General features: G+C 39.6%; 1 protein-coding gene and 2 long non-coding RNA genes across 8 annotated transcripts in view; 2 read left to right on the plus strand and 1 right to left on the minus strand.

Annotated features, from left to right (window-relative positions):
• PHIP (pleckstrin homology domain interacting protein) overlaps window positions 1-7,387 on the minus strand; it is a 114,965-nt gene extending 107,578 nt beyond the window's left edge. For 2 of the 5 annotated variants that reach the window (XM_068937597.1, XM_068937595.1), the window contains exons 1-4: window positions 7,011-7,387; window positions 6,764-6,822; window positions 6,547-6,576; window positions 6,320-6,379 (exon numbers count right to left, since the gene is read on the minus strand). In XM_068937597.1, the coding sequence (XP_068793698.1) occupies window positions 6,320-6,379; window positions 6,547-6,576; window positions 6,764-6,822; window positions 7,011-7,056 (195 nt within the window). In that variant the 5' untranslated portion in view covers window positions 7,057-7,387. Of the gene's footprint in view, window positions 1-5,553; window positions 5,661-6,319; window positions 6,380-6,546; window positions 6,577-6,763; window positions 6,823-7,010 lie in introns of those variants that run through there. The other 3 variants (XM_068937594.1, XM_068937593.1, XM_068937598.1) reach the window with 2 other exon arrangements.
• A 449-nt stretch (window positions 7,388-7,836) lies between these two features.
• Window positions 7,837-17,085, plus strand: LOC104145895 (uncharacterized). Of its 2 annotated transcripts, XR_694466.2 has the most exons (5): window positions 7,837-8,149; window positions 8,381-8,504; window positions 14,800-15,020; window positions 16,326-16,378; window positions 16,825-17,085. It is a non-coding gene; the product is annotated as an uncharacterized lncRNA (long non-coding RNA). The 2 variants fall into 2 exon arrangements; XR_011140116.1 differs by lacking the exon at window positions 16,326-16,378 and having other exon boundaries at window positions 7,838-8,149.
• Window positions 17,086-17,174: 89 nt separating this feature from the next.
• LOC138066712 (uncharacterized) lies at window positions 17,175-18,129 on the plus strand. The gene is made up of 2 exons (XR_011140117.1): window positions 17,175-17,306; window positions 17,422-18,129. It is a non-coding gene; the product is annotated as an uncharacterized lncRNA (long non-coding RNA).
• The last annotated feature ends 6,410 nt before the right edge of the window (window positions 18,130-24,539 follow it).

The following is a 24,539-nucleotide window of genomic DNA, read 5'->3' on the forward strand; positions in this document are numbered from 1 at the left end:
TACGTTGCCAGAAGTAAAATACTGAACTAACTTGCTTTTAGTTTAGAAACAGCCATTGCACATAGGAAAAGTTAAACGTTACTGTAAATCCGTAACATTTAGAGTCTAAACCAGCAAGAATAGCAACACTGCTAGGAAGTACAGCGTTTTTACACCTTAAGCACAAATATTTTCTAGGAAAGTAAAGAGATATTGCTCTCAGCTTCATCCTTCACCTGCTACCCTCAACTTCACTTAACCAGAACGAACAGTATGGAAATACACAAAATACAGCTCCACAGCTATTTGGACTAACGTTCAAATCTCTGTTACTTTTGGAACAGACCTAAGTGCTTGTACTTTCATTCTCCGTGACTCTGCAAAACAGTTTAGCACCATAATCACAATAAATGGATCAACAGAATCACGATTTAACCTAGACTCTTTCATTATTTTTGTAATGTATGTTTCATTTACACACTGCAAGCATTTTAGACACCAAATAAAATACAACCCTAATCTGAATTCTGCACTAAGCAGCACACGTACCGAAACATTCTCGAAAACAGTGCATTTTTTCCATTCTAACAGTTAGCATGCTTAAATACAAGTCTGGCTGTAAATACCCTTCAGAAAAACAAATTCCCATGCAAAAATATTAAAAAAAAAGTCCGTCAGCCACCCTTGTTTCAACATACAAGAGCTCAACTTTACTAATACCAGCATCCATTCAAGCTACAATTATTCCACTATATAACATATTACAGAAAACAAACTCCAAATTGAATTACAACAACCACTGCACTGTATCAGATCATCAATCTAATTGAGTATCCTGTACCACTAGTGACTGGCTGATTGCTTTAAAATTAGAAACTGCAATAACATACAATTACTTTTCTCTGAAGCGTTCTCATTCTCTTTTCTTGGTGGGAGAGGAGGACAGCAGAAGAGAGCGGAGAATTAACTGTTTTCCCAGAAGCATTTTTATTTCTGAAGTATTTTCCAATTATGCATGAGCTAAAAGGATACAGATATTTATCCACTACATACTATAGAAAAGCACACTAATGTAAGATTACTTTTCCTCTAATGAAATAGACCTACATGAAACCAGCTGTCCCAAGAACACACAACCCACTTTCCAACAATTTAGTGCTTTTAATAGGTGGAAGAGGAAGTAGACAATAAAAGAACCTTAGCATAAACAGACTGCTACAAGCTTGCTCCTTGTCATAAAATATTATGAATAATTAGAGCATTTTCTGCCTTGTGGACTTACCTATTACTGAGCATACTTGCACGTATTTGCCTATCTTAAAAAAAAAAAAAAATCAAAACGTTCGTAATGTGTTTAGAACAGACACACCTTAGAAACTGAATATTTCTCTTTAGCCCATCTCTTATCAGCAATCTGAAAGACACTAGGGTCGACGTGCTAATCCTGTTGATTATCTACAGAACAAATTAATGTACGGTGCTTTGCACAATGAATGGGAGCTCCTTATCATAAAAATATCACAGTTTCAACAGAGAGCCTATAACTTATCATCTAAACTGCCAGGTATGGGCGTAATCTGTAGAAGAGAAACGCTCAACATGCAGAACTAAAATAAAATAATTTAAGTTTATATACATTCGATAGCAGCAGACTAAACACATTGTTAAGTATCACAGTCATTATCATCACTAGTCCAGTAAGCCTTTCAGACTACCTTCCCGAAACACTGTATACGCTTTCCCCAAAACATCGTTGATAAAACTATATGACAACACAGCTCTGGGATTCAATGCAAGTTTTATCTTTCCTCTCTATTTATTTGCATACCTTTACAGCACAGGGCTTCCTGAAGAAATGAACCACTTATTCTGGTTACTTATTAAGAAACAGAATTATTAAGCAGTAACCAAAATACTGTCTAAAAGGCTTTACTACATTAGATACTATGCAATGAAACTCTGATTGTACGGAGTTTAATGTCCCAGTTCCACGGATGCTCTATGTAACTTCACGCACCTATGCATAACTAAAAATAAAGAACACGGGAACAGCCTAGAAACAAAAGTTCTTCATTTTTACTTTAGAAAAAGTCTTTAACAATGCGGTGAAGAGGAGAGAGAAGACGAGGAGAGAAAAGTTAGCAAAATAATAACAAACAGTTTCTGAGAACACTAAAGCATATTCCGCTATCTACTAAACCCACTGCTCTGTCACCATACTTGACGTGGTTCCCTGCTCTCTTCCACCCACAACCGCCACCGAAATGAATAAGAGTCTAATTCAACAGAGAAAAAGGACAATCAGGTGCATAACTTAAATAAGACAAAGAAAGTTCACGTAATAGTTCTGATCTTCTATACCACAATGCTGGTACTTCACAAAAATCTATAAAACCTCGACAGTAGCCGTAAATTGTTACGGTGAATCTTTAACATTCAGCTTCAGGCAATGGAAATCCACTTTGCTTCCAAAAGGGTTGACCCCAAGATGTTCTACTAGCTCTCACTATGCATTGCTACCATCTCACCCATGGTGGTTTAAGGATCCAGGTGGCTTAAGTCAGAGAGCTGAATCATCTGAGAATAATTTTTGTACCGTTCATTTTTCAGACAGTTCAGCTCCCTGATCCAACTGACTGCATACGTGGATAAGTGCTAGTGCGTACACAAAGGATGCAGTGGAAACGCATAGCTTTCGGCAACAACACAGAATTAGATCAGCTACACCCATAGGGAAACTGAAACGTGAAAAAAAAAATTACCCTGGAGTCAAATGATGCACAAACAAGCTATAGTGTGTCAAGGCCCTAACGAACACGTTTTTAAGCTTAACAACACAACGCGCTTAAACAATGTATTTAACTGCATTCCACACACAATTCAGCTTTCACAGAAGGTTCCCTCATTCTGCTAAAGCAAGCAGTTAACTCTCTCATTAGGACTCGATTTCCTTTACCTATCTATAAGGACTCCTCACATTTTCAAAAAGAATAAAAAATAGCTGTTTTAAGTTTAGTAAGGTTTCACAGCTAATACAAGAGAACACAAACATTGTGAGATCTGCTTCTGAAAAGTCACACCATCCTCAGTATTTAAGCTAAAAGCAGCCTACCAGAGACAACTCTCAAAAAGACTATACCACAAATAGAAATTGTAACACTGACAATATAAAAACTAGACTGGCACTCTGAAATAAGACGCTATACTCTCAAAGAGAGAATCAAGCAGTTCATACCACAAGCAGTGACTCCAGAAAAAGAAAATATATAATATGGAAATATTCAAATTTAAGAAAAACCAGTTAAGATTATAAAATACAGTTTTTCTGAATTCATGTATTTTCCTGTAGCGTTATAAGCCTGCACAGCATGGTGCTAGCTTAGAAAAAAATGAAGCATTTACTTTCTGACCAAACAAAAGAATGGAAGTAATGTACAAGACGAAAAACTGTATCAGATTTAACATTATTTGCACAAATTACGTTGTGGTAATAAAATATCTAGGACTATGAATTTCAGACTAATAACAGAAAATTAACTCTAATTAAAAATTCTTAAACGCGTTTTCAAAAGAGGACAAATAAAGGGGAACATAGGCATCTCTTGAAAAGACAGGCTACACAGGATCCACATAAACATATAATAAATGGCATGGTTTTGCAAATAAAAGAAGCAGCAGCTTAGCGTTAGATTCCATCAACTGTTACATACAGCCTTTATTCCCTTCTAGGGTAAAAATCAGGTTTTTAACATGATATTTATTACTATATTTGTTTGTTTCTTAGCTTTTCTAAGCCGCTTCAAAGCTCAAGGCATTCAAGCGAGAGAACCTGATGCAGGACAAAAATATGCTTTCTCCAAAAGGACCAGCTGGCATCTGAAAGCTGGATTTTTTTTTTTTTTCAAATGAGGAAACAGTTAAATCAACATCAACCTCCAACTTAAAAGCTAAAGATACTTGGGCTAGAAATACATGAGTTCTTGTTTCCTTTTTTTGCTTGGGTGTGAACTCTAACTCTCAGCCTACAAATACACTTTTGTAACAGCTTTCACAAGCCTAAAACTTCAAGTAATGCAAAGTTTACAGTTTTGCTTCTCCACCTAAAGTAAAAGCAAAGACAGAGGAAAGAAAAGTATTAAGCATCAAGTAACCAACTTCTTTTTCCCCCTCTCCCCACTTCTAGGTAAGGGCAAGCTGAAAGAACGGGATTACAGATGTTTACCTGAAAGCGTATGAGAAAGTCTAAGAAAGCTTTGTTAAGAACAGAAGGCTAGGAGAAGGGAAAAAACCTAAATAGCAGCTTATCTCTAAATATACAGATCCAGAATAGAGTCCAACTTTGGACTCCTGGAATTTTGGAGAAATGCCTCTTATGTCATTACATACTAATTCTGACTAAATTTGTATGCATCTGCACTCCACCAAATAAAAGAGACTTCAAAGGCAGGATCTAAACGTAGCCCATGTTTCTAATCAAGTCTTATCTCAACCTTTAAAAAAAAATTTCCCCTCTGACTTCTCTTTTCTCATATTCTCTTATGCAGATCACATAGGAGAACCCCAACCCCATTCTATACTAAGCCTGCACCGTCAACTCTAGTTTTCGGTCGTTTCAATGTTAAAGAGAAACTTATGATAAAGTTTTACCAAGTAAATTGCCATCGCTATTTGAAATAGAAAACAGATAGTGCTAACCTATAAGGCCATATTAAAAACCTGTGTTAACGGTGCAATAGATCATTTAAAAGCACCAGTAATTTCAAATTCTCAGTTGAATTTCTCTAGCCTTTGGCCTCATGAAAATGTGAAAGTATTGCAATGTAGGAGTGTGTTTTCAACAAATGAGCTTCCATCAGTTCTTCCACAACCACATGCATTAAAACGCTCAGGCCAATCCACCTCATGCTCTAGAGTAAACCAACGCAACGAATAAGCCTGTCCCACCTACAATTAAAAAAAAACTATCACTGCAACAAACAAGCCTGTCCCACCTACAATAAAAAACTATCACTTGCACTGCAATATCCATAACAAATAAAATAAAGAATGGTTGCATGTAAATTATCAGTTGCATTATGGATGGGAACTATTTCCTCTCCTTCTGCGTGAACTCAGAAGTTTGCCATCTAGATCTCAGAAGTACTGGAACTTAGAGCTAATATAACCAACCAGAAAGCTCAACGGGAAATCTTGCTTTATGAACATCAGAAGTTAAGGTTTCAGAGCAAAGCTGTGCCCTCTTATTTAGAAACTCAGAGACGTCATTAGATGACAAAAGTGCACCTGTAATAAAAACAATGTCAGCAACAAGTTGCTAAGGGATGCAACGCCAACATCTTAACTGCTGTTTTCCCACAACATCAGCTCACAACGTATTTGCAAAACTACTCAGGCCCACCTCTGCTAGCAGGCAGAACAGAAACAACTACAATTCTGCAACTAACACCTTTCCTATCACAGACCCACAAGCGAGATGAAAAGCACACACTGGGAGATGGAGATTTTAAAAAACCAACCAAACAAACAAAACGAACTCGCTCAAATCTGCGATACAAACCCGGCAGCTCGAGTTACCTTACGTACTAAACAGGTGGCACGTAGAAAACAAAGTCGTATAACGCATCTGGCGAGTATACGCAGGCACGTACAGCATCAGGACGGGATACCTCGGAGCAAACTCACCTCCGGTAAAGATCCCGAGACAGTTTTACGAAAGGAATAAAGAAGAACTTTTGCCCCTACACACCGGCCCGGGACCCGCGCTCCCGGGCCGGGGGCGCCCGCCGCAGCCGGCCCGGCGGAGGCAGCCGCCCGCGGCCATCCTGCGCGCACGCGCGCGGCGGAGCGCGCCGCCGCCGCTGCCGCCTGGCGGCCCGGCCGGCTCCGGCAGGCTGGCGGCGCTCGCTCCGCCCCGCGCTGCCTGCCGTCTCCCCGCAGCACATCCATGACGTACCTTTATTTCTAGCCCAGAGGCTCCGGGGCTCTCGCTTTAGGGCGCTTGTCGTTATTCCCTCCCTCCCTCCCTCCCGCCTCCTCCCGCGCCGCGGCACCCCGAGGGGGGACCTGCCCCCCGCCCTCCCCACCCGGCCTTCCCCCCTCCCGCTCTCGCCTCAGCGATGTACGTTTCTCCCCGGGATTAAAAGGAAAAAGGAGGCCGAGCTGGGGAAGAAAAAAAAAAAAAGCCTCCGAAGTTTTTTTTTTTTTGAAGTTGTATTTTTTTGCGGGAAATTCAATTTTTTTATTGAGCTGCTCGAGGAGAGAGGGGGAGGAAAAAAAAGGAAAAAAAAAAAAAAAAACAAAAAACTTTGCCCGGCGCCTCGCGCTCGGCCGCGGCTCTTACCAGGTTCTCGTAGCTCCGGGGATGCTCCTTGCCCGTCCAGTCCGTCCGCTTGGGCAGCAGCTATAGCGGGGGAGGAAGCAGAGAGAGGGCGTGAGCCGCCCCCCCCCCCCCCCGCCCGAGCAGCCCCCCAGCAGCGCCCGGGATGGGGCGGGGGAAGCGGCAGAGCGGGAGGGAAGGGGGAGGGAGGCCGCAGGCGGGGCGAGCGCCGGGCGTGCGGCGCCGCTTACCTCTTTCTCCGCCACTTCTCGGATCAGGACCTGCAGCGACAACAAAAGGAGAGGGGGGAGGAATAAAGGAAAAACAAAAAAGCGGGGGGAGAGTTTCAAAAAAAAAAAAAAGAGAGAGAGAGAAGGGGAGAAAGAGGCGGTGAGTGCGCCGCCCGATCCGCCGCCCTGCCCGGCCGCCCCCTCCCCGCCAGGCCCGGCGGCGCCATCCATCCCCTACCTGAGCCGCTTGCTGGCAGGGTCCGTCCTCCAAGAAGCGAGCGATGAGGAAGTAGAGCTCTGAGGGGGAGAGGAAAGGCGGTGAGGGCTGGAGCTCGCCCCATCCCCGCGGGCTTTTTTCTTTCTTACCCCCCCCACCACCCCGCGCCAACCGCCCCTTTCTGGCTCCCGCTCGCTTCCCGCCGCCCCGCACGGCGGCTCTGCCTCCCGCCTCCCTCCCTCCCTCGCCCGCCCGCCGCAGCACTCACCCGCCCGCAGCTCCGCCGTGTGCCTGCTGCCGCTGTCCCCGGACATGGCGAGGCGAAAACCCGCGGGTGGAGGCGGGGGGGGGGGGTTGGGGGAGGCGGAGAGGGAGGTGGAAAGGCGGGGGGGTGTCGGGCCGCGCTCCCCCGGCAGCGTCGGGGCCCTGCGAAACGCGTCCGCCCGCCCGGTAGCTGTCACTGTTCGTTCACCAGGAAGAGTCTCGGCTCCACCATTCAACCCACGGGCAGGAGGAGGAAACAACAACTCACGGCAACCCGCCGCCAACGCCGCCGCCGCCGCCGCCGCTAGCCAGCCGGCGCGAGCGAGCGCGATCCCTCCGCCCGGAGAAAGAGTCCCCTCCTCCTCCTCCTCCTCCTCCGCGCCCCCCGCCTCAGCCCTCCCCCGGCCCCTCGCGCCGAGCCGCCCCGCGCCGCGCGCGCCACCCCTCCCCCCCCCGCGCGCCGCCGGCGCCCGGTGCCCGGCGGCGGGAGCGGCGAGGCGGACAAGGAGGGAGGGAGCGGGGAGGAGGAGGAGGGGGAGAGCCTGCGCCTCCGGCCCCTTCTCGCTGCCCGCGGCCTGGGCGGCAGGCTCAGGACAGGGAGAGAGAAGGGGGGGAGGAGAGGGCGAGCGCTACGTGTTTATTAGCAGGCGGGCAGGCCGGCCGGCTACGGAAGAAGATGTCGGAGCGGCAGAGGCGGGGTGGGCGGGAAGGCGGCGGGCGAGCGGGCGGGCGAGCGGGCTGGCGGCTGAAAGGCGCTTTCTCTGCGCGGTGCGGGCGGGCGGCGCGCGGAGGGATACGACGCACGGGAGGAGGGGCCGGCGGGCAACGGCTATTCGCGGCGGCGGCGCTGAGGCTGGAAGTTACCGAGTTTCAGTGTTGCAGAAATGGGGAAGCAAACGAAGCCAAAATGCCCCCGGGGAGCGCAGCCCCGCTGGGAAGGCGGGCTGAGGAGGCCCATCCCTCCCCCCTTCCCCCCTGCCCCCCCCCTCCCGTAGCCAGGCCCCTCCCGGGCGCGGGGCTGCGGCGGCCCCGCGGCTCCCTCGGAGCCATGTCGGGGCCGGCGGCTCCTGTGAGGGCCGCTGTCACGCGTGGCTGTCGCTGCTGCTTGCGGCGTTGTGCCCAGGGGAAGGTTCATGTGCTTGCGTGGGTTCTTTTTTTGTTTTGTTTTGTTTTTTGCGGGGAGGGGGAAGGGGAGGAAAAAAGAAAAGCGCTGCTTTCGTTGTTTGGCAAGGCTGCGCTTTGGGGCTGGATGGCTGGCCGTTGCCGTCTCCGCGGGGGCTGAGGGTGACGGGCTGGCAAAGTGCTCTCGGTCTTGTAACTAACAAAAAAAAAAAAAGACTTAATAATGATTTTATTAATTATTCTGGCTGCCAGCTAAATCAGACACACGGGATTGGCGAACCTTCCGGCTGCTAGGAGCAGCGGCAAGAGGAGGAGTGTTGCCAGCATGAGGACGAGCAAGGGATGGCGATGCTTGCAACCTATGGCTGAACTGGAGGTAATTCACTAGCGGATCAATAACCCGCCGAAGGTTCTTGAAAGGCTGCGATATTGTACGAAGCCTGATTAGCGATTAACGCTCTTAAATGGTTGAATGCTGCGCTCGCTTAACGGTGCCGAATAAACGTTCCGATTTGTGTCCTGACTAGTTGTTGGCTGCTTACAGTCAAAAAAAAAGGGGGGGGGGAGAAAATAAAGCAAATGCCCCCTGAGGATTATATTTTAAAAACATCAGCATCTAACGAGGAAGGGGGTTAGAGGAGCCCAGTTGGTTGTCTTTATGATTTGCAATGCAGCTATGCTTTTTCAGGTCGACTTGGGGCCTTGTAAGAACAAGCGTATTTGTAGACAATGAGAATGAATTTAGCGATGATCGATGTAAACAGGCAAAACTGTCATTTCTTAATGCACAGTTATTAACTAATGTAACCTGTCGAGCTGAGCCAAAAAGTACATTTGAAAAGGTATAGAAACGAGACAAAAATATTTTGCGAGCAACGAGCCTGAAGCTCTCCACTATATAACTTTTAACAAAATTCAGCTTAAACCATATTTCTGTGCAGCCGGGGTCGGGGGGGACGGGACTGAGTTTAGGATTTTTACGTGTGTGTTTCCAAAGGCCCACGAGCTCAGTTTATGAGCCTCCTGCTTGAGCTTTGTGCTTGGCATGGGGAGAAGAACGCTTGCTGCAGCTTCCCTTCTCCTTTATCACCCGACTGTAACCGTGAGAGAAAGGAGGCTAAAATGTCACAGACTTCCATAAAGTCATGTTGTAAAAAGTGATAAAAAATTGATTTACATAGCAGATGCCTAGTTTCCAGGCATTTTGACATACAATTATCAAATGTCCTAAAAATCATTAAAATCATCATCTAACATGTGGGCTGTAATCATCCGGGTAAATGCACTCCTTAGTATAGATTTTTTTTTTGAAGTATTAATATTGTGCATACTAGATTTGATCGGTTTATCTGTAAATACCCTCATTTAATATATTTCAAAATGTCTCCCTTTTCCTTCTTTTTATGCCAGTAACCATTCTGTGTTTTGGCTTTATTTTAAATCACACTCACAAATAATTGAAATGGCAATGAAATCAGATTGACCATCTAATAAAGATTTAAAAATAAAATGACTTGAGTCTGTTCTTAGTGAGGTAAAATATGTATTGTAATAACTCTCATAGGTGGCTCTCACAACAAAGGACTACATGAATAATGTGATTAACATTTTAATTTCCCTTGATATATATTATAACAATATATAACAACGTATACTTACGATATCACTAAACCTGTAACGGAAGAATAAAGAAATTTTAACAGTGGAAGATTCTGAAAGTAGAGAAAAACTACCCCGCATATTTTGAACTTTCCTGTTCTTTTGGCAGCTCCTAACTTTTCCTCATGCAGCTTAAAAGACAGGCCACACGATCAAAATGTTCTTGGTATTTTCATAGTAAAATAAAGATTATGTCTTTTATTTATTTTTTGTACAGCACCTAGCAAAATGGAAACCCAGTCCCTAAGTTGGGCCTGACCACTGCAGTAATACAAATAATATTTAATAAACAGCTTTTACAAGCATACGGTCCGGTTAGCTGTTGCATTTTGAAGTTCTTTTTGGAGATGAAATGTAATGATTTGATTTTCTTTTGTTTTGTTTGGTTATGGCTTGACATGTAAGTCACACTGGCTGTTAAGAGGAGATGTGGAATTATTTTTGCTTGGTGATGCATGTTAAAATGAGTTTTAGGAATTCCTGCAGCAGTAATAAATATTCCATTTTTTTAGACATATTCTAACAGGTTTTTTTCCTGTTGCAGTTCAACGGAGGATGTTTTTGTTATGTACACAAGCATAGAACAATATTCTCATTTCTGATTTTTTACAATCTGAAATGCTGTGCTTTCAAATGATTGCTTTTATTTTGTGTATTCTTGTCACTACATTATTCTTAGGTAAAAATATATCAGTTATGCTTTGTCCCTGAGATTTAATGCTTTTTATGGGATATTTCTACTGTGAAAGTTCTACATTTAAAAAAAAGAAGTAATGAAATTATTTTCTTCAGATTTAATTGTTGGAGTAAGAAGAAAATCTCATAGATTATTTTAATCTGATAATTTGTTTGTTTTTACATCTGATAGTTTCTTGATTTACCTACTCTTTTTGCAGATATTAAGTGTCCTGTTGATTTATTTTGTGGCTTTCAAATGTGAATATTCACAAATGTTCACTAAAAATAATTTTGTAGGAAAGCAAGAATAAAGTTTAATAGATTTTACTGTAAATAAAGTTGACATGTAAAATTTACAGTCAGGTATGGATTAAGCCCAAGACTTTTTTTTTTTTTTTGGCACTACTTGCCACCTTGTCCTGATTTTTTCTTTTCTTTTTTTTTACTTACCCTAAAGGTGCTCAGCACTCTTAAGTATCCAAAGACAGGTATGTTAGATGTCTTGAATTACTGGTCACTTTTGGGAAATAGGAACATTGTATCTTTGATTTCTTCTCTTTTTTTTATATATATAATCTTGATACTTTTTTATTATTAATCTCTGTCTGCCATAATACTTTATATGTTATCACTGTAGTTTAATTTCTTGCAACCAAAAAGTACGTTACTTGAAACTTAATGGCTGTACTTCCTGGTATGAAAATGCTTTCTGTTTTTTTTTTTTTTGTTAAATCTGGACTTCAGGGTTTGTAAATTAAGTGACAACGCAAAACAATTTAGCTTCATACAACTTTTTCTTAAATAGTTGAAGCACTATAATTGGGAGAGTGGTTGTTTGGGAGCAACATAAAAAAGGAAAGTTGAGTCAGCGGGGTTTTTTTTTTTTTTTTCCCCTCAAAATGGAAGTATCACCAGTTACTTGCCTTTTTGTGGCTGTTGTTTCTCATTCTCAAAACTAACAATTTTTCAGGAGGAGAGAGTGGTGTTACTTACGAAGCCAGCCGACTTTTGTGTGTGTGTGTGTGTGTGTATTAAATATCTGCAAGAAGGACCAACTGTGCCAAAATACAATAGTATTGCAAGTAAATTCCTTCCACAATTTTAAACAATAATTTTCAAGATAATTAAATAGCTTCACATCAAAATGCTCATGAATGCGCACATGTTTGCACTTTGTGCCAAGAATCTATTCCTTCTCTACTCTAAATTGGTAACTTAGCTGATCTTTCAACTATAGAGTTTCTTACCAAGTGCTTAGCCAATGTGTGTTCTACCCATATCAGATATTGAATACTGAACTGTATGCTTTTGTCCTTTACTTTATTTCCTTTATCAATACACCAATTACCACAGAACTCTGATCCAGTCTTCCCACTTAAACTGAAACATGATATTTCATCTTTCACTTTCTCCTGCCTGCTGATGAAAAAAATTCGTATTACCCAGACTACCATCAATATTGACAAATAAACATTTTTTTTTAAAAGCGCACAAATAGCTTAACCCCTGACAGACAAGTTTTTAAATATTCTCATTGTGTGTGGGTAGAAGAGTAAAGCAAAATTAAGTCACTTACAAGAACATAATTTATTTTTGAGTAAAAATAAATAATAAGCCTTGAACCTGCCATCAGGCTGGTCCAACTGGATGTCATTTATAGTTTGAGCAGCAAATGAGTCTAGATAAAATTCATCAGATGATAACTCTAACCACCCCTTTAGTCTGTTGTTACCAAAATAAACGTGAATTGTCCCTACCATGACATTCTTCTGGTTTCACTGTTAAATCTTTGAGTGAATATGAACAACTTCCATTATCAAGAGAAATTAAGAATTAGACATATGTAATAGCCTACTGAATAAAGGAATTCTGCTATTTTATTTAAGGTTTTCTTTCTTTTTTTAAGTTATGTAATTTGTGCTCCAATCTTTTGTAAAAGACTTTCAATTGAATTTACTAGATCGGTTTGACAGGACAACTTTGTATGCTGAATACATTCCCTAATTGTCCAAAGAAATTTAAGAAAAAGATTTAACTGCTGTACTTCATTGTTCGCTATTGCGCTCTTCTTTACAGAGAATCTTGCATATTTGACGCGTTCAGTTTCACATCCGTTTGATGCCTCCAAGGCTATTTGAAAATTCTAAGGATTATGTTCTTTTATGCGTTGCTTTCAAAAAATTTATATACAGGGTGCATTTTAGAGATCTACTCCATAATGAAGATGGAGTAGAGAAAAAAGAAGTTTACTATGTCACTTTAGAGGCTGCCAGTTACTTTCTTAGGTCATTACTTCTAGAAAGCTTTTGAAAATATTTGCTGTTACCCTATCTGTTAGCAAAGATAATTCCTTCCAATTAAAATATGCTGATAAGAATTTTGTTAAGCAGGAGTCCTAATATTGCATTTTAAATCTAAGTGACAAATTTTGTTTAAATTGATAAAATCAATTACAAAGTTTATTAATAGACACGTTTTAATAATGTCTTTCAGTGACTATTTATCCTTCTGCTGCTTGAAATGAAAAGCTAGATTTCTTTTTCACTAAGATTGAGGGCCATTCGTGAGTTGGGGTTTGGTGTGTGATTTTTCAAAGGACAGTAGTAGCCTATTAGAAATGCAACTTTTAAAAACACAGATGAGAGGTTATTTGTCTAACTCTTCAGAATGGGACTGATTGATTATCAGTTGCTTTAGTATAGATTTGGAATTTTCTCGGAAGTAAATACAATGGATTATTATAGATTTACAACAATATAATAACTTGAAAGATTCTGTCATCAGGTATACAGTGTGAAAGACTTATTCATATGTAATTACCGGAAAGGTGGAAGGAAAAATATTTCAGTCTTTACAAATACCCATTATGCAATTCAGATAAAACCATGGTCATGAGAAGTATCAGAGAGACCTACCTAGGCAAGATATGATCAAAACAATGCTAGGTAAAATTTGATGTTGTTATATTCAAAATTCTCCACTGGAAGAAATATTCATGCTCCTTCTGGGGTCCTAAATTAATATAAGAAAAAAAGCTAGATTCAATAAGCAGTAGTAAATCTTTTATGAAGACCCACTTGTAATACATCCTAACATTAAGATTACAGGAGTTTTTTTCTGGAACTCTTAACATGAAACCAATGACACAAACCAGTGATGCACCTTATTTTGGAATACTAAATTAATCTTTTCACCTTACTGCCAAAGAATTAAGAGTTCAGAGATAGATGAAAATAGTTAAGATGGGGGAAAAAAATAGGCTAATTATTCTAATTATTCTAAGATCAAGCAAATGGAATACATTATTTGAAGGAGATAGATAATATCAAAAATACAGAATACAAAATACCTGCTAAGGAGAAGATGAATCAGGATCTTCTGAAAACTCCAGGATATAGTTCAAGAACAAAAATAGGTGAAAGATTCCAAATTAAAAACCACGTTTTTTTCTCCTATCACAAAATATAGTCATCCTGTCTTTACTTTCACCTCAGAAATCACTAAGGCAAAGATTTTAGCAGACTTCAGAAGAACTGACATTTATACAGATAAGAACGTCCAGCGATAGTACAAATACAGGATTAGATGGATCATTAGTCTGATGCAATACAGCATCGCTGTGTTGCTATCTTTACGGCAACGATCATTTTTTTTCCTGAGTGTTTCCTTTTAATGTTGTTTAACGTTTCATTTAGAGCTGGGAATTTCTATTTCTCTGTAGTAGACTTATCTGCTTTACCAAAAATAGTAATGATAAAGTGCAAGCAGTACCAAAATTTGCACTTACAGCAAAGATTTTAGTGCTTTTAGCATTGAGCCATTTGGCTGACAGTGCCTATATTGTGTAGCGTTATGTGATTTGTCAATCATCCACGAAATACATATCACTGAGATTCTGCTCTCCGTTTATTGTTCAGTCTTTTGAGAAAATCCTGAGCTGTTGATGCAGATTCCTTAATGTTTTGTATTCTGCTATAGCATACGCTTGGTGCCTTGAAAGGACTTTTTTTCTTTTTGAGTTTGCCTAGACCTACTGCAGCAATGTTTTGGTATGCCAAGCAGGCATGGTTTACTAACTGAGATATGAACTATGTAAGGTAGCTGCTGATTTAAAAGTCATTGAATCAATCAATCTCTCTTAATTTTACAGATTTTAGAGTACAGGAGACAGTAAGTGTGATTAGACCACAAATGACCCTTATACTAATATACCTAATATTGTACCTTGTACTAATGTACCTAACATTAACTTAAGATGGAGATTTGCATATATGCTTCTCTTTTAAAAGATTTTGCTCACTCTAGCCCAATTAATCTTGAGTTTTTCCATGCAGAATGGAGCAGCTTTAATAGTGGAGGCTAAGAAGAACCCTCTTTCAAGGATATCTACCCAGGTGGCTAGACCACTCTTAGGAGGCGCCAAAATACTGTTTTCCTCTTTCCCATGGAAGAATTTGAACTGAACTTGGACCTTCCACACACGCACCTGATTGGAAGAAAACTACGGAGTTGGTGGATAAAAGGCACAACTGCCATTTTGTTTGGGCCTAGTCTGGTAAGCCTGCTCTGCGAATGCTTAATGTCTGGGCCTTGCAAGACAGGGAGGGGATTTATGGATCCCAGGTTAGTTAGAGCAGGCAGTTCTGGACACAGTTAGAAGTCTTAGACACCCAAATACTTTTACAGTTCGAAAACTAAGTATCTACATTTTTCAACTTGGGTATCTAAAAATTATTTTATAGTTATACATATTCTCAGCCTATCACTGACAGGAGTTCATTCAACAAGATTAGCATACTACGAGATTGCGCGTGTGTGTTTTTTATTGAAGCTCCGTCCTCAAGATCAAATAAAAAGAAGTAACTGAACTCGATCTTCAAGCATCAAGTCTCACTACTACTAAGTGCCTCTCAGTAGGCCAGTATAGGTAAAGCACTGAATCATGTTTGAACTCAATCAACTAATATAAAGAAACAAGATGTCCCATGAAGGCTAAATTGAGCTTTTCAAAAAATACCCAGGCATTTACTTTTACACGGTTCTAATTTTGGAGTTTGTTATTCTGGTCACAATCTAAATTAATTTAGTCTATATATAAGTTTTCTGTATATAAGTCTGAAAGTGCTTTAAAAGACAAATAACTGTGTAGGATTAATTTAACCTTCCACCTAAATACAACTACCTACAGTTTGAGTCACCTAATTAACATGCAAGTATTGCCAAACCCAAACATGAATATTTGAGGACTGGTCCTCCAAAATCCTTGCCTAAAAATACTCAGGTTCTTTTTATTTGTATGTTAGCTATTTATTTATGTATGTTAGGTTTGTATGTTAGGTACTTCAGAAAAAGTTTGGTGATGTTTTAAGTTTATCTGTTAGACATTAATATTAGAGATGAAAGCTGAGGTTTTCACAGTTTTATTTCTCCCAGATCTGAGTGACAAAAGTAAAACACCTCAGGCTGCAAGCTGAGAAGGAAAAATAGCAGACATAAGAAATAATCCTATATAATCTAATACAATTCATAAAGATTGTTTAGGATCAGGAAGAACAAGGGGAGCTGTTCAATTCAGCTGCAAGAGGAAGTACCCATATGAAATCTGGGTAATCTATAGAAAATAATATACTGACTTTAAAAAAGGGTCGTAGGCATCTTGTTGGTCACACGTTCACCAAAACTTAGAATCTTTGGGACTCCGATGAAATCTTAAATTTCAACAGATAGTTAAGCTTAAGAGAATTCTGGAAAATTTGTTTCGTACAAACAAAAAAGAGAGTGGCCTGATAAACTACCAAAAATATTTCCTGCAGAGCCTGCCAGTTGGCAATTTTTGAGTATTGGTTTTGCTGTTTTTAAGGCATGAATAAGGAATGAAGTGAGAAAGTAGCAGATGAATCAACAGAAGTCAGGGTAAGTCACCTGTGCTTTAGCAAACTCCAGAACAAGACATAACGCCATTTAAAAATTGAAAGACCAAAAAAAAAAAAAAAATTGGACAGTCCTCTATTATCAGCTTTCCATCTTTCAGCTAAATGTCTCAGTTAAGGAAGAGTTGATTTATGCCAATATTCATAATCAGTAACTTAAGATCACAGAGGTTCCAACTGAAGTTCTAATATTGATGTTTCTGGTTACTTAAACATTACAGTAGTTTCTTAAGACCCAGCAGAACATTCCTTTTTGTCAGATTCTTGATAACAGTAACTCTTTGGCCTTTTCATTCATTAAAAGAATGACAAGAAAGGCATTTTTCCATGTGCATGTTCACATTTCCACTTCTTGACACCTTTACTAGGCAGTCTTAAAAGTAAGTTTTTAGGCCAGACTCAGACTTATCCCTCTGTTTTATTCCTCAGAACCACTACAGAGAAGCTATATGGAGATCAGAAAACATGAAAGGCACAAACCAATTATCTGAAACACAGAATTTCTATCCCCTGTAAAGACGTGAAGATCATAAGACCGTTTATTTTCTTCATCATAGTTATTATGTAAAAATTAGTTTCAAAGTAGTAAACATTCTAAAAAATAATCAGGAAGAGGTATTCTCCTACCTAATCCCTTTTTTTTAAAAAAAGCACTTCCAAAAATAAACTCTAAAAACATGCCAGCACCTCAACTCTCTGCTTATTCCAATGAAAGTCCTTTTCTTTTGAAATCCTTTTCAGGTCCTAAAGCAAGCAGTCGAAATTAGAAGTCCTAAATCACATTTCTTTCTTTGGATCTTTTAATCTAAACTACATAATTAAGTAAGAGAAGCAAACACTTCAGCTGAAATTGGCTTTTTGTTTTATGGTCCACTGCTCTCACTACATGCAATATTTTATCATATTAAAAGGTAAGTATAACTCTGAACTATGTTGCCCATGTAAATTCCCAACCCTCAATTTCAATTTGAAATTTTTTGGATTTCAAAAAAACCCAGCAACCTCGGATTCTTGTTCTCCCTGTAGCAGAACAGCATGTGCGGCACAAACCTAAATGCCTCTCAGTTCATTCATTGTTGGGTGTTCCTAGTATGATACACGACTTTCTACAGGAGCACAAGTAATGGAATATTTACAGACAAAAAAAAATTTCCAGTGTGCAGAAGGTAAGGAGTACTGGTTGCTGTGTTCCTCAATCTTGAATTATGTCAATACTCGTAAACTGAATAATACCAGAGCCTACTTTATTTCTGAGGCAAATTGCCAGGTCTGGCCCTGTCCATATTATTAAACTCTTTTAACTACCAAAACGGGCTGCATCTAAACTGCCAACTGGGGCTGCGCTAGCCCATGAACTATGCCAGAGACTGCTTGGGAGAAGGCTGGTTGGCCTGGGCCGAAAGCAGGGACTATGGGGACAATTTAATAGTGTAGGTAGCTGTGTTCAAGTGCCTAGTCCCGAGCCCTGGCACTGTTTAATTTGCTAGTATAGTCGTAGCCCTCGTGATTCACAACCAGCAATCTCAAGTAAAGGGATGTGCACTCAGAATGCACTTAAAACAAAAAGGTCGCCGTTGTCATTTACTTCTAAAAGGCAGATCTCAAGTCTTTCTACTGAGAATATGGACTGAGCCTGTTACTGTACATATCCAAAACAGATGTGCTTTTTAAGGAAGCTTTAGAGGCTGAGCTAAATCCTAGCTTGTTTGTAATAAACGCTAATACGTGTGAGTACTTTTTTGCCCAGCCTCCAAATTATTCGATCCCTCAGTTTGTTCAGCAAATAAAGACACAGCTCTGAAACGCTTGACATTTTTAATAAAAGGAGGACTTGAAGTTTGTGGTCTGGTTTTCCCTTGACCAGTGTATGATTTAGTAAAAATACTGACAGGTAATTATATATATCAAATATATACCCCATATGTGGCATTTGATATATATCAAAATATTGCTATATAATTTGATACAGGTCTGTAAATATTGTTGTCAAGAATTTGGGGTGAGGATCTTAGGCTGAAGGAATACTGAATAGATAGAGCCCGTGATAGCTTGCATTTTCCTAGTCCTTCTAGTTGATGAAAATCCCATGACAACCTCAGATGTAGGGCACCTGAGATTCAAATAATTGATCCCACAAGCTTTTCAGGACCACATTACAGTTATTTGGAGAAGTAAGTGTCTCTTGTTGATGGAAAACAACATAAAACTGCTGAGAACTTGAAAGAAAACAATGGTACCTTAAATGGAGATAAACATAAATTAGCGGTTGTCAGGGACGTTCATAATATGTCTCATACCCAGTTCAGAACACTGTAAAAGTAGGTAGCTAAAGGCAGTAAAGATCTAGATTAGTTGTTTGCAACTAATCTATTTAACAGGATATTGCAAAGGAGATGATACAGTGATCAGATACTTTACCAGACCTTACTAGGAAGTGGAAGGTGAGTGCATGAAGACCACTGAAAAGAATCCTTAAATGGGAGGTGAGCTTAAAGCTTCTTACTGTCTTGTTCTTATCTGGTGAAAATAAGTCTATTGAGAGGAAACCTCAGTTCTAGAAAAAGTAATTGAAAACTGAGTTATTCATTTCTGGTCTGACAATAATGTAAGAAGTATCAGACAATCTGTTAGACATGACAAACGCATTGTTGTAGAGAGATACATGATATCAAATGGGTGATTGTCTAATTGCTTCCTGAAATAAAAGGGGACAGTTAGCATCATCCATGTTTGTTCATATAAAACAGGCTATTGTTATTAGTAATAAATTGATTCCGTCACTGAATCTTGTAGCAATGCAATATTTATGCTGCAGGCTGCTTTCAACTTATCACTTCTGTGCGTTTTAAGACCTATAGACCTAAAGTACCATCTCACCCTGACAGGGTGAACTAGGTCATAAGGACTCCTATGAGTTTGACACTCCTGTGATCATGCAAGTGTGAATCAGCCAGTGGCTTGGCAGATCCTAAGAAAGGTGTTCCAACATCAGTTACTTAAAATCTGTGCAGCGGTGATCCCCCTGAAACTCTTAGTTTCATCACTGAGGATGGCATCTCCTTGAAAATACAGTTCCATGTTTTTCCCTCGCCTATGGGATACTTTTACAGCTATATTCAACTGTTGCCATAATTGGTGCTTAAAACTCAACATTACAAAAGTAATTTTCTATGTTTTTTGTAGTCCTGATGCCATCTGTAGTATGAGAGCGCTAACTGTCTCCCTTAACGAATTCCTATTAACATTATCCACATACAGTATCTTGGAATTATTGTTGATAGCTTTCTGACTTGCAGTGACCATTTAACAGAACCAGCTACCAAAAACAACACAACCAAATCTGTCTTTATGTAAGCTCTTTGGAAATATGCCTTTTCTCTTCTACTCTACCCATGCTCTGTATCTTCATTTGCAATCTTCCATCTCAAAGTCTGGTACCTATAGCCACTGATGTGAAGAAGCCGATTTCTCAGCAGCAGCTTGATGCCAGACAAACTGCTTAGGTTAGCTGATCACCTCCATGTCAAAAAAGGGCAGTGAGATCCTGTCTTCTACATTCATTTTTCAAAGAGTTGCAGCTGTCGAGGCTGTAGACTTTCATTCCCATCACAGAAGATGGCTATGTCTATGTCTTGTTTATCGACTCCTACTAGCTTTGGAAGAGAGTTTGAACCCGGTCATCATGAATGCCATGTTTGCTAGCAATGATAACTAACAAGGAAAAATAATGTCTCTGCACAGTTGGTTTCTAATGATTAGAATAAAAGTATTCCAAATAGGACCAACGGGGGAAAAAGAAAGCAAGCTTGTTTATAAATGGAATATGATGCATTTACGAAGTTGTATAATATGATGTGACTCCACAAATTCATCAAGTGTCATAGCAGTTATCCTACAAGTGAAAAGTTGACATTGATACACAAATGATACTTAACTGCAAAAACACACATGGCAGTTTTTTTTATGTGAGGGCAAAGAGAAATCAATTTTAAAATTACAAGAATTACTAGAGATGTATCCTAGAGGGAACAAAAAAAGTATAGTACACTTAGTAACTAGATTGTTGATAAAAATCTTCAGGGGAAAAAAAATATAGTGATACTTAAGGCTTGCTTACACATGCAAAGAATTCTGCCACCTGTTTCTCTCTCACATCTATTCCTGTAAGGATCAGTTTCTTGTGTTGCATGAGCGCTCTTCTTCTACACCCCTCCTGCCAGAATAGAGGGTCAGACACGCCCCCCCCCCTCTTTTTTTTTTTTCTCTGCCCTGCGTCGTTTTCCACAGAATAACATCATTGATGTTGCAATCAATGGAGAGCACTCACACACCTCCTCTCCTACATCCAACCGCGATGGAATGTTCTTCCAACCTCATCCTGGGACATCTCACAGCCACCTCCTGTTGCCACAGTGGAGGGAGTCCTCCTTCCTAGGCCTAATGGGCAACTATCTCTAAAAATGATTGTAAACTCACAAAAATTCTCAAGACTTTTTGCTCCTTTTTTTAAATTTTCAGTTATCCTAGATGTGATACATTTACACCAGTTCCTTAACCTCTTAGTGGTTATGAATCCCTTTATGTTATCATAAGAGTGGAGACAGCTGAGCTCTTACAGAATATTATCAGAGATTAGGAGGGGTTTGGTTTGGTTTACAGAGATTAGATCATTAAATTTTATTCTAATTCTCTTAAATAGAACTTAGAATAGCCTTCCTGCTTAGTCCCAGCACTAGAAAAAAGTTCTTTTACAAGCTTTATTTTGTGAGAAACTAAAGTAACATAACTCTTATTATTCATTTTAGGAATAGACTGAGTACTTGGACAAGACTGCTACTTCTAATCTCTGTACTGTCACCTGAAGTTATATTGCTTTGTGCTCATTATTACAATCAGGCTTATATCAGATAACTTAGAAGCTAAAGTCTTTCAATACTTTTTTTTTTTTTTTAAAAAGAGGCCCCAAGTCTGAAACTTGTTTCTGACTGAAAAAAACAAAAAAAAACAAACAAAAAAAACCCCAAAAGCCATAAAACAATTCCTACAAATTATGCTACTGTAACTTGAGTTCAGTAGTACAATTAACACAATGGGCACATAAATTCCTGTACAAACAAGAAATTGAGTGTAAGTTTTACTAGCTTTACGCATATCTTAGCAATTATTAAAATACCTTTTTTCCATCCACATTTGAAAAAAAAAAAAAAAAGTGAGACCAATTTTTTAGTTTCAACTGATCAGAAATGTACAGTGTCAGTTAAGTAATTTTGCACCACAACTCATTTGCGGTCAATATCTATGAAGGTGCTTCCAAAAAAATATTTTGCTGTAATAGTCAAACACTTGAAAGCCTCTACCTGTTACGTGTGAACAAGTTTGTGGCCAATTTGTGACAAAGGGAATAAAATATCAAAATAGCTTTATTTCTCCTCCTGTCCATTTTCACTAGGAAAATCATAATCATTTCATTTTAATATAAATCCATGATTACACATTATAGAAGGCAATCTAGATAAATAATAGCTTTACAGTAAATTCAAAGTTTCTGAATAAATCAAAAAATCTCTTATTATTATTAAGAACAACGATATGAAATTCTTGCCATTCAAGAAATAATTACATTGACTCAGCTAATGCTTCTCCTGACTGTTAGGTATACAGTAATTTAACCAGTAGTGCAAGTATTGCTCCAGGAGTTTTCCTGCACAGAAAAGAACGATGATAATCCACAAGTTTGGAGGATGACAGACTTCTCGCCACTTAACTTTTTATAGATATGTCTCCTAGACCTTTTTATGCTTTGTTTCAAATGTAGAAATTTAGCATCTCATTTAATATAGGGGCCTAAATTGTCATGGAAAGTTGGATAACAATTTCAGCTGCACAGCAGTATTCTAGATACAAACACTTAAGTGAAAATACAGATCCAGTGAGGCAGCCGGATCAAAAGCAGTTTATTCAGCAGCGACACACTCCTTCGTATTTCAGATCCCCCCCCCCCCCCCTTCTTGTTTGAGGACACCTTATGGTTACAGAACACAGAATGGCCGCTTGTTTTTCAGTTGTATTATTTCCTCAGAGTTATATACATTTCTGTACAGTTTCAGTAGAAATTTAATTAGGATGGTGGGGGTTAAGACTTAGTATAATGATGTACACCTTAGGATTGTAAAACGGGTTTAATTTCAGATCATGTTCTCCCTTTCTGCTTTTCCTTGAATCTCCTCCAGCATAAGGGATCTTATTTTTCCCTTCTGAGACATTAAAACAAACAAACAAACAAACGAAGCATGAAAACCATCACTCCTCCCATTCCACTAGAAACTAAACTCTTATGTCTATCGTATGTTTTCTAACATAAGGAGTTCTTTATTTTCTTGCTATTCTTTCTCCCTTCCCTACTTTTTTCTTTTTGTAGCTATGAAAAGATAAACAGATCCAATGTCTGTCAAATTCTCAAACTTTTGAGAGTTGAGCAAAATGTAGCAAAACAAAACAGCTCAATTTTCACTGCTGTACAGCATAAGCATTAATTTTCCATTAGCCCCTCTTTACATGTTTGTGTCTCATCTCTGCATAATTCCTCATTCAGGAGAAGCTGCCTTTGCCATTTGAAGAGTCAAAGTGTCAAGTGTAACACTTTGCTGACATGTGCAATTAACCCAAGGCCAACTAGAGACAGGGAAGATGCAGAAAGTAACAGCCAAGAGAAATCACCTAGAATGCAATGAAGCTGGATCTTTCACTACGCAAGGGTTACATTTTTTGATTGTTCATTAAGTCTTATTTCTGATGTACCCACTTTCTCTAAACTTAAAAGGCCTGTCCTTCCTAACCAAAAAAATACTTGTTCTATGTACTCTGCACTCCCCATCTGTTACTTCCCCAAAAGGACAAATACTACCTTCATAGATCCTTCCAAACCCTGTGGACAAGCGTGAAGCAGACGATCATTTAATACTGATGAATGCAATTTTCTTCATGGCCTAGATACAGCATCTGGCACCTTCGAGATACATTTCAGAATTAAAACGCTTACATAGTTCCTGAAGGTGCTCTGCAGTTCACCAGCTGCCTACACACAAACACTCCAGCTATAGACTGTGAAAGTGCCATCATTCCAGTTTAAAGAAAAATGTGGCCTACAACTTGCTACACTGCTTTGAAAATGTTCCTGCTCTGCAGTGTTAAGTTTTCAAATATGAAAAAGATTGGAAAGCATCACATTTACAAAGCACTATTTTAAAATCAGAAATGTTCAGTGATTCAGTAGGATAGTACGTTTCATTAAACTTCACCCAAGTGGGTTTTTTTGTTGTTAAATGCTTCTAACAGAACTCTGGCACTGAAGTGAATCTCCTAATTTGGTCAAGCTGACCTAGGAATTCTGTGCCAAGATTATTAGGTCGGGATGTTGTCCAAATAAATTTAAGGACACAACTTCTGCCTACATTTTAGGTATTTAGTAAAAAGAGCTCTCCTAAAGTGAGCTTGTCCAGAGAGGTGCATCTAATGACACTTTGGTTTAAATTAAATTAGTGTCGTGTACAGTCATTTCAAGAACCTGTCCAGGTAGGATTAAGCAACAAATCTCTCAGTTATCCACATACAAAATGATGAGACTATACAAAATCCCTCCTCACAGTCATAATAAACCCATAAATTGACAAACACTTAGAAAAAGTTCAGACAGTTACAATTCCCGTGATTGTAGTATCCAGATTAACAAGACTTTTCAGGGTGCATCAGAAAGCAAATCAGAAGTATCATGCAAGGCTATTAAGTATGTATCACTAAATAATTACTTTCTTTCTAATTAAGCTACCAGTTTTGTTATAGCCCTCTCTTTTCCATCACCTAAAACAAACAAACAAACAAACAAACAACTGTATTTTAATCCTTGAAGATTTAAAGTTCATGACACAGAGAACAGCTTCCTCTTATTTGACTGTAGCAAGCCTATCACGAGAGTAGCAGCAGTACTTAGTGCAGGCCTGACTGCTACTCTAGCTAGCAATATAGGTTTTTTTTGTATTCAGTCTTAAAAACTGAAGAAGTGTAAAGAGGCTTGGCTTTTTTCTTTTTTAAATAAAAAAAGAAAGGCAACCGGAGATTTCTTCCCAAGGAATAAAAAGAACGCTAGG

Source organism: Struthio camelus, chromosome 3, assembly GCF_040807025.1.
Source record: "Struthio camelus isolate bStrCam1 chromosome 3, bStrCam1.hap1, whole genome shotgun sequence".
Classification (NCBI taxonomy): Eukaryota; Metazoa; Chordata; class Aves; order Struthioniformes; family Struthionidae; genus Struthio; species Struthio camelus.